The sequence below is a fragment of the Capricornis sumatraensis genome, chromosome 13 (genome assembly GCF_032405125.1).
Source record: "Capricornis sumatraensis isolate serow.1 chromosome 13, serow.2, whole genome shotgun sequence".
Classification (NCBI taxonomy): Eukaryota; Metazoa; Chordata; class Mammalia; order Artiodactyla; family Bovidae; genus Capricornis; species Capricornis sumatraensis.
The window spans coordinates 71,480,125-71,489,819 of NC_091081.1; the positions used below are offsets into that span (position 1 = coordinate 71,480,125).

At 40.6% G+C, this 9,695-nt stretch overlaps 1 protein-coding gene across 1 annotated transcript in view; it reads left to right on the forward strand.

Moving 5' to 3' along the window:
* The window catches only part of ADGB (androglobin), a 184,515-nt gene extending 175,216 nt beyond the window's left edge, over positions 1-9,299 (forward strand). The window contains exons 34-36 of the mRNA XM_068985429.1: positions 6,293-6,383; positions 7,059-7,242; positions 9,106-9,299. Coding sequence (XP_068841530.1) covers positions 6,293-6,383; positions 7,059-7,242; positions 9,106-9,291 — 461 coding nt within the window. The 3' untranslated portion in view covers positions 9,292-9,299. The remainder of the gene's footprint in view (positions 1-6,292; positions 6,384-7,058; positions 7,243-9,105) is intronic.
* Positions 9,300-9,695: the final 396 nt, after the last annotated feature.

The window sequence follows — 9,695 nt, forward strand, 5'->3', positions numbered from 1 at the left end:
ATCTTTGCATGAAATGTTCCCTTGGTATCTCTAGTTTTCTTGAAGAGATCTCTCGTCATTCCCATTCTATTGTTTTCCTCTGTTTCTTTGCATTGATCTCTGAGGAAGACTTTCTTATCTCTCCTTGCTATTCTTTGGAACTCTGCATTCAGATGCTTATATCTTTCATTTTCTCTTTTGTTTTTCACTTCTCTTCTTTTCACAGCTATTTGTAAGGCCTCCCCAGACAGCCATTTTGCTTTTTAGCATTTCTTTTTCTTGGGGATGCTTTTGATCCCTGTCTCCTGTACAATGTCACAAACCTCAGTCCATAGTTCATCAGGCACTCTATCTATCAGATCTAGGCCCTTCAATCTATTTCTCACTTCCACTGTATAATCATAAGGGATTTGATTTAGGTCATATCTGAATGGTTTAGTGGTTTCCCCACTTTCTTCAATTTAAGTCTGAATTTGGCGATAAGGAGTTCATGATCTGAGCCACAGTCAGCTCTGGGTCTTGTTTTTGCTGAATGTATAGATCTTCTCCATCACTGGCTGCAAAGAATATAATAAATCTGATTTCGTTATTGACCATTTGGTGATGTCATGTGTAGAGTCTTCTGTTGTGTTGTTGGAAGAGAGTGTTTGCTATGACTAGTGCATTCTCTCAGCAAAATTCTAGTGGCCTTTGCTCCGCTTCCTTCTGTACTCAAGGCCAAATTTGCCTGTTACTCCCGGTATTTCTTGACTTCCTACTTTTGCATTCCAGTCCCCTATAATAAAAAGGACATCTTTGGGGGGTATTAGTTCTATAATACCCCCCAAAGATGTTAGGTCTTGTATGTCTTCATAGAACCATTCTACTTCAGCTTTTTCAGCATTACTGGTAGGGGCATAGACTTGGATTACTATGAAAGTGAAAGGGAAAGTGAAGTCGCTCAGTCGTGTCCGACTCTTTGCGACCCCATGGACTATAGCCTACCAGGCTCCTCCCTCCATGGGATTCTCCAGGCAAGAATACTGGAGTGGGTTGCCATTTCCTTCTCCAGGGGATCTTCCCGACCCAGGGATCGAACCTAGGTCACCTGCATTCCAGGCAGACGCTTTAACCTCTGAGCCACGTTACTATGATTTTGAATAATTTGCTTTGGAAACGAACAGAGATCACTCTGTCATTCTTGAGATTGCATCCAATTACTGCATTTTGGACTGTTGTTGACTATGGCTACTCCATTTCTTCTAAGGGATTATTGCCCACAGTAGTAGATATAATGGTCATCTGAGTCAAATTCACCCATTCCAGTCCATTTTAGTTCTCTGATTCCTGAAATGTTGATGTTCACTCTTGCCATCTCCTATTTGACCGCTTCCAATTTGCCTTGCTTCATGGACCTAGATTCCAGGTTCCTATGCAATATTGCTCTTTATAGCATTGGACTTTACTTCCATCACCAGTCACATCCAAAACTGGGTGTTTTGTTTTTGCTTTGGCTCCATCTCTTCATTCTTTATGGAGTTATTTTTCTACTGATCTCCAGTAGCATATTGGGCACCTACTGACCTTGGGAGTTCATCTTTCAGTGTCCTATCTTTTTGCCTTTTCATACTGTTCATGGGGTTCTCAAAGCAAGAACACTGAAGTAGTTTTCAATTCCCTTCTCCAGTGGACCACATATTGTCAGAGCTCTCCACCATGACCCATCTGTCTTGGGTGCCCTACATGGCATGGCTCATAGTTTCACTGAGTTAGACAAGGCTGTGGCCCACGTGATCAGATGGTTAGTTTTCTGTGATTGTGGTTTTCAGTCTGTCTGCCCTCTGATGGATAAGAATGAGGCTTATGGAAGCTTTCTGATGGGGTCCATACTCAGTTTTCTGTTGATGCATGGGGTTTCCTCCCTGTTGTTTGACCTGAGACCAAACTATGGTAGAGGTAATGAAGATAATGGCGACCTCCTTCAAAAGGTCCCCTGCATTCACTGCCACACTCAGTGCCCCGAGCCTGCAGCAGGCCACTGCCAGCCCATGTCTCTGCCAGAGATTCCTGGACACTCACAGGCAAGTCTGGTCTCTTGTGGGGTCCCTGCTCCTTTCTCCTGGGTCCTGGTGCATACAGGGTTTTGTTTGTGCCCTCCAGCATCTGTTTCCCCAGTCCTGTGTATGTTCTGTAATGAAATCCCACTGGCCTCCAAAATCAAATTCCCTGGGGGTTCTCAGTTCCTTTGCCAGAGCCCTAGTTTGGGAAATCTGTTGTGGGCCCTAGAACTTTCTTAACAGTGTGAGAATTTCTCTGATATAATTGTTCTGCGGTTTGTGGGTCGTCTGCTCGGCGGCTCTATGGTGGAGTTAATGGCGACCTCCTCCAAGAGGGCTTATGCCACAGGCTGTGTGACCAGGTAGCTGCACCCAGAGCCCCTGCCCCTTTCGTAGGCCACTGCTGACCTGTACCTATGCAAGAGACTCAAACACAAGTCTGGCTCAGTCTCTGTGGGGTCTCAGGATCCTGGTGCACCCAAGGTTTTGTTTGAGCCTTCTGAGCATCTCTGATGGGTTTGGGGTTTGATTCTAAACATGATTTTGCCCCTCCTACCATCTTACTGGGGTTTCTCCTTTGCCTTTAGACATGAGATATTTTTTTGGGGGGGGGGTTAGAAGGTGGAAATTCTTTGGACTAGAAGACTCGATATACTAAGATACCAATTCTTCCTAAATTTACCCATAAATTCAGTGTAATTTCTCTTTTTGGGGGGAGGGGGAGCTATTCTTGCACTTGATCTATCTGCTCAAGCTATACTAAGCACTATGTGGGTGGAATATAAAAATGTTTTAAGACAGTAGCCAGGAAATGGAAACAACTGAAATGTCCAATAACAGATGAATGAATAAAGATGATGTGGTATGTATATACACATATATACAATGGAATATTACTCAGCCATAAAAGGAACATAATTGGTCATTTGCAGGATATGGATGGACCTAGAGTCTGTCATATAGAGTGAAGTAAGTCAGAAAAAGAAAAACAAATATCATTTATTAATGCATATACATGGAATCAGAGAAGACAGTGGCACCCCACTCCAGTACTCTTGCCTGGAAAATCCCATGGACGGAAGAGCCTGGTGGGCTGCAGTCCATGTGGTCGCTAAGAGTCAGACATGACTGAGTGACTTCACTTTCACTTTTCACTTTGATGTGTTGGAGAAGGAAATGGCAACCCACTCCAGTGTTCTTGCCTGGAGAATCCCAGGGACAGGGGAGCCTGGTGGGCTGCCATCTACGGGGTCGCACAGAGTCGGACACGACTGAAGTAACTTAGCAGCAGCAGCATGGAATCTAGAAAAATGGTACAGATAAACCTATTTCCAGAGCAGGAATACAGATGCAGACACAGAGAATGGCCATGTCGACACAGATGGGTAAGGGGAGGGTGGAATGAACCAGGAGATTAGGACTGACATATATCCACTGCTGCTGCTGCTGCTGCTGCTAAGTCACTTCAGTCGTGTCCGACTCCGTGCGACCCCATAGATGGCAGCCCACCAGGCTCCCCTGTCCCTACCATGTGCAAAATAGACAGTTAGTGGCAACCTGATGTATAGCACAGGGAAATTAGCTTGGTGATAATCTAGAGGGGTGGGATGGAGGGTGGCAGGGAGGTACAAGAGGGAGAGAATACATATATAAATAGTACAAACATATAGCTGATTCACTTTGTTGTACAGCAGAAACTAACACAACATTGTAAAGCAATTATTCTCAAAGAAAAACAAAAAAGATAAAGTATCTTTTAGTCCAGTAGAGTAGATAATGTATAACAAGTGAACACTGAAAATCAAAACTAACTGTTTTTTTTTTTTACCCCCACAGACTCATGTGAACACACGAGAATAGATTCAAGAAAGAAACTTTACAGACTAAGATATTAACCATTCAGCCTTTCCAGACCATTTAATCTCCTTTAAAAAAATACTGAAGTGTAATTTACATACTTTCAAATTACCCATTTTGAAAGTATAATTCAATACTTTTTAGTAATTTACAGAGTTGTGCCACCAGTACCAAACATTGTTTCAAAACATTCCTTTTATCCAAATAAATTCTTTTGTGCCCTCTTAAAGTCACTCTGCATTCCCACCACCAGCCTCAGTCTTTTTGTCTATGTAGATTTGCCATTCCTGGATATTTTATGCAAACAGGGGTCAAAAATTATGGTTAAATTTTTAAGAAACTGTCAAGTCATAATGTTTTGATTATTATTAGCTTCATAATACCAGAGAAGGCAATGGCAACTCACTCCAGTACTCCTCCCTGGAAAATCCCATGGACGGAGGAGCCTGGTGGGCTGTAGTCCATGGGGTCGCTGAGGGTCGGACACGACTGAGTGACTTCACTTTCACTTTTCACTTTCATGCATTGGAGAAGGAAATGGCAACCCATTCCAGTGTTCTTGCCTGGAGAATCCCAGGAACGGGGGAGCCTGGTGGGCTGCTATCTATGGGATCGCACAGAGTCGAACACGACTGAAGCGACTTAGCAGCAGTAGCAGCAGCTCTCTTAGTATATTGAGACTTATAGCCCAAAGCATTCCCACCCATCCAAAGAAGTGAATCAGTTACATGTTTATACTATTTATAAGTGTATTCTCTCCCTCTTGTACCTCCCTGCCACCCTTCACCCCACTCCTCTAGATTATCCAGAGCACCAAGCTAAGCCCCCTGTGCTATACATCAGGCTGTCACTAACTGTCTATTTTACACGTGGTAGTGGATATATGTCAGTCCTGATCTCCCAGGTCATTCCCCACTCCCCTTACCCATCTGTGTCCGCGTGGCCATTCTCGATGTCTGCATCTGTATTCCTGCTCTGGAATAGGAAATAGGTTCATCTGCACCATTTTTCTAGATTCCACGTATATGCATTAATAAATGATATTTGTTTTTCTCTTTCTGACTTACTTCACTCTACATGACAGACTCTAGGTCCATCCACATCTCTGCAAATGGCCCAATTATGTTCCTTTTATGACTGAGTAATATTCCATTGTGTGTGTGTATATATATGCTGCTGCTAAGTCATTTCAGTCATGTCCAACTCTGTGCAACCCCATAGACAACAGCCCACCAGGCTCCCCCATCCCTGGGATTCTCCAGGCAAGAATACTGGAGTGGGTTGCCATTTCCTTCTCCAATGCATTAAAGTAAAAAGTGAAAGTGAAGTCGCTCAGTCGTGTCCAACTCTCAGCAACCCCATCGACTGCAGCCTTCCTGGCTCCTCCATCCATGGGATTTTCCAGGCAAGAGTACTGGAGTGGGGTGCCATTGCCTTCTCCATATATATATATATATATATATATATATATATATATATATATATATATGACAATTGAATGGATAGAGATGATGTGGTGTATATATATATATATGTGTGTGCATATATATGTGTGTATATATATGTGTGTGTGCATATATATATGTGTGTATATATGTATATATATGTGTGTATATATATATATATATGTATATATATATATATATATATACCACATCATCTCTATCCATTCAATTGTCATTGGACATTTCAGTTGTTTCCATTTCCTGGCTACTGTCTTAAAAACAGTTTTGTATTCTACCCCCATAGTGCTTAGTATAGCTTGCACGAATAGATCAAACTTTTTAAATATTAGATTATTTAACTTGCTTATAATGAAATTTTGTAACACAGTATGACCTTCTTTGGTCTCTGTTTTCATTTAATTAAAGTAGTGATTTTGTAACTCTTCTTATAGAACATATTCATTTTTTTCTATATTAATTTTGTTATCACTATTTAACTACAAGTATGGTAACACCAGCTAGAGGATAAGCATAAAACATAATTATACTTCAATAAAGTCTTTAAATCACATTAAACATGGTAAGCCCAACATATTTCAATTTAAATAATATATACAATCATTTGGAGAAGGCAACGGCACCCCACTCCAGTACTCTTGCCTGGAAAATCCCATGGATGGAGGAGCCTGGTAGGCTACAGTCCATGGTGTCCGCAAAGAGTCAGACAAGACTGAGTGACTTCACTTTCACTTTTCACTTTCATGTATTGGAGAAGGAAATGGCAACCCACTCCAGTGTTCTTGCCTGGCGAATCCCAGGGATGGCGGAGCCTGGTGGGCTGCCGTCTATAGGGTCGCACAGAGTCGGACACGATTGAAGCGACTTAGCAGCAGCAGCAGCAGCAGCATACAATCATTTACTTAGTCATTGTTGGTTCTTTCTTGAAAGCCCAGGACTTTTTCTTTTTTTAAATAGGGCCTCGTTCACGATCCCCAACAATTTTGGAAATGTCTCCACAGCTTATTCGAAAGAAATTAGAATGTGTAGACGTAAATCAATATATACGGTAAGTTTTAATAAATTTGATTAATGTAGACATCTATGTTCACAGAATTTTGAACATATTGTCAATAGGCAACTGCTAAACAACTGAAAATTTGAAATTAAATGCTTAATATATTTTCAGTGCATTTGAATTTTTTGAAATATATAGTTTATATGTTAAATTTAGCAAATGTTTTATTAAGTCAGTTATAGAAGGACTTAAATATTTTCTGTAAGGACTTAATTTGTAGCCTGGTTAAGATGAGTTGAGCTATGGAAAGACCCCATCATACATGCTACTGTTATTTAATTAGATTAGAATTTTCTTAGGAACCAAACAATAAGATTAATATAGGTAATTGTACAAGCACATTTATAAGTTTTATAAAGCACAAACACTTTCAAACCTAGCTTATAAATTAAAAAGAAAAAACCTACAAAATATTCTCATAGTTTCAAACACCAATTCCACAAACACTTCTTCAAATAGTACATCTAATTTATTTTTCTAAAATATTAGTGATTTAATAAATGGAGCCTAGTCCATGAAAAAATAATGGTTTATTCTTTCTGTTTCTGATATTTGATTTGATTCAGATCACTACTCTGTTGATAAGATTTTAAATTATTTGAATGCTAAAGGTCATTCCAGAGTTCTCAAATGACTTATGTTTTCTTTTGATTTTTTTATATCAAGAAAAACAAATATTGAGCCTCTGCTGCAAACAGATGAGCTAAACCAGCAACAGGCAATGCAAAAGGCAGAGGAAGTCCACCAGTTTCGACAGTATCGGGTCAGACTCCTTAGCATTCGTGATATCGAGAAAGAAGAAAGGTTTAAAGAGAAAGATAAAGTGCTGGAAATGTATGGAGAAATGTGGGTGAGTGTATAAGGGCATACACGTGGATTACGGTTGACAGATTCTTTTGTAATATTAAAATTATATCATAGAATCACATTTTAACTAGATAGAAAGAAGTCTTGAAAATCATTCCCAACTTCTCAGAAAATTGGCAAATTAATTATACATCTAATTTACTCATTCCCTGAAATCCCTCTTAAATACAGTACTAGAAACTTACCCACAAAAATGGGCAGAATGGGAGAGAAAACAACAGCAAAACATCTGTGAATTTGGAACGTAGCTGAAGGAAGATGGCATTAACAGATTTGAGGCAGCCAAATCCTAAACCAGCAGTACAAAAACTCTTAAGAGTGAACCTAGAGCCTGTCATACAAAGTGAAGTAAGTCAGAAAGAGAAAAACAAGTATCATATAGTGACACATATATACCTGGAATCTAGAAAAATGGTATTGATGAACATATTCGCAGGGAAGGAACGCAGACACAGATGCAGAGAATGGACTGTGGACATGCTGGGGGAAGGAGAGAGTGGGAGGAATGGAGAAAGTAATGTCAACATATATACACTGCCATGCGTAAAATAGATAGCTGGTGAGAAGCTGCTGCATAACACAGGGAGCCCAGCCTGGTAGTTTGTGATAACCTAGAGGAGCAGGATGAGGGGAGGGGAGGGAAGCTCAGAAGGGAGGAGGTATATGTATTATTATGGTTGATTTGTGTCATAAGGCGGAAACCAACACAACATTATTAAGCAATTTTCTTCCAATTAAAAAATAAATTAAAAGATAAACAACAACAAAGAGTCAATCTAATTTGCTCCACAGAATCCCTCAAAAGCTCAGAAATTGGTGGCACCATCCACCTTAAGAAGTGAAGAGGAAGAAAAGAAGTGGTATTATTAGGAAGTTCCCAAAGTACAACTCAGACATTTTATCAGGGCTAGAGTAATGGCACCCCACTCCAGCACTCTTGCCTGGAAAAGCCCATGGACAGAGGAGACTGGTGGGCTGCAGTCCATGGGGTCACAAAGAGTCAGACAGAACTGAGCGACTTTCCTTTCACTTTTCACTTCGATGCATTGGAGAAGGAAATGGCAACCCACTCCAGTGTTCTTGCCTGGAGAATCCAAGGACGGGGGAGCCTGATGGGCTGCCGTCCTTGGGGTAGCACAGAGTCGGACACAATTGAAGCGACTTAGCAGCAGCAGCAGCAGAGTATGTGTGGGGAACTAGTCATCTACTGAGCACAGTTACTGTGAGAGACACGCTGGGCTGCATATCTTATACAGATTATATCTGAACTCATTTAAAGCAGCTAGTTGCTTTGGATGGAGGAGCCTGGAGGGCTACAGTCCATGGGGTCGCTGAGGGTCGGACTCAACTGAGCGACTTCACTTTCACTTTTCACTTTCATGCATTGGAGAGGGGAATGGCAACCCACTTCAGTGTTCTTGCCTGGAGAATCCCAGGGACGGGAGTGCCTGGTGGGCTGCCTTCTATGAGGTCGCACAGAGTCGGACACGACTGAAGCGACTTAGCAGCAGCAGCAGTTGCTTTGTCAAAATCTCTTTCTTCACTTTTCTCTTTATTTTTCTCCTACTCGTGCTTTTATTTACCATTCTGTAAAACCTCACGTGCCCTTTGTTATCTCATGTTTTATTCATTAATAAACATTGGAGATCATACCCTAACTTTCATCTTCCTTCAGTAAGTTCCTACATGATTCTATTGGCATGAGGCAAGGGAGGGTAGTGTGTTTTTTTTTTTTTTTTTTTTCTGGAACCTTAATAAGGCTCTACCCGTGGATCTTATTTACTTGGGTGCTGTTTTTGTTTATGCTGTTGTTTTTGTCGTTTCATTTTGTTTCATTTTGAAATAGGACTCCTTAGACGAAGCCCGGCAGAAGATCTTTAACATCCGGGAAGAATACAGGAACAAATTACTGGAAGCTGAGCGCCTAAGGCTGGAGGCTCAGGCTGCGGAGGAAGCCGCGAGCAGAGTGGAGCCAGAAAAGAAGGTCCCAGCTCCCGACACACACAAAAAAAAGAAAGAGAAGAAAAAGTGACCAGGACATGCCCAACACCACCTTTCTTCTTGAGAAGAAAACCTATTTTTCATTATCTCTAAGTTTGCCTGTTGATAAAAATAAGAGGTTAGGTCAATTGAAAAATAGACATTTTCCCACCTTAGTAGTTTCTGTGTTTTGATGATAATTTATTGGTTTTTCCCAGAAAGATATTATTTGAGTTTAAAATTTTCTAATTTCAATAAAAGATAGTCTCAGAATATTTGGAATGTAATAAAATGTATGTGTCTCACCCTGAATTGCTTCGAGTTAGTACTAGAATAGGCTTGTAATGCCTTTGAAAAATTCAACAATGAGAAAAATGGCTATCGTTTTTCTGTAACTTTAAAGACTTTCAAATAGAAAATTTTTTAAAATATGATTTGAAATCATTGAATAGGATG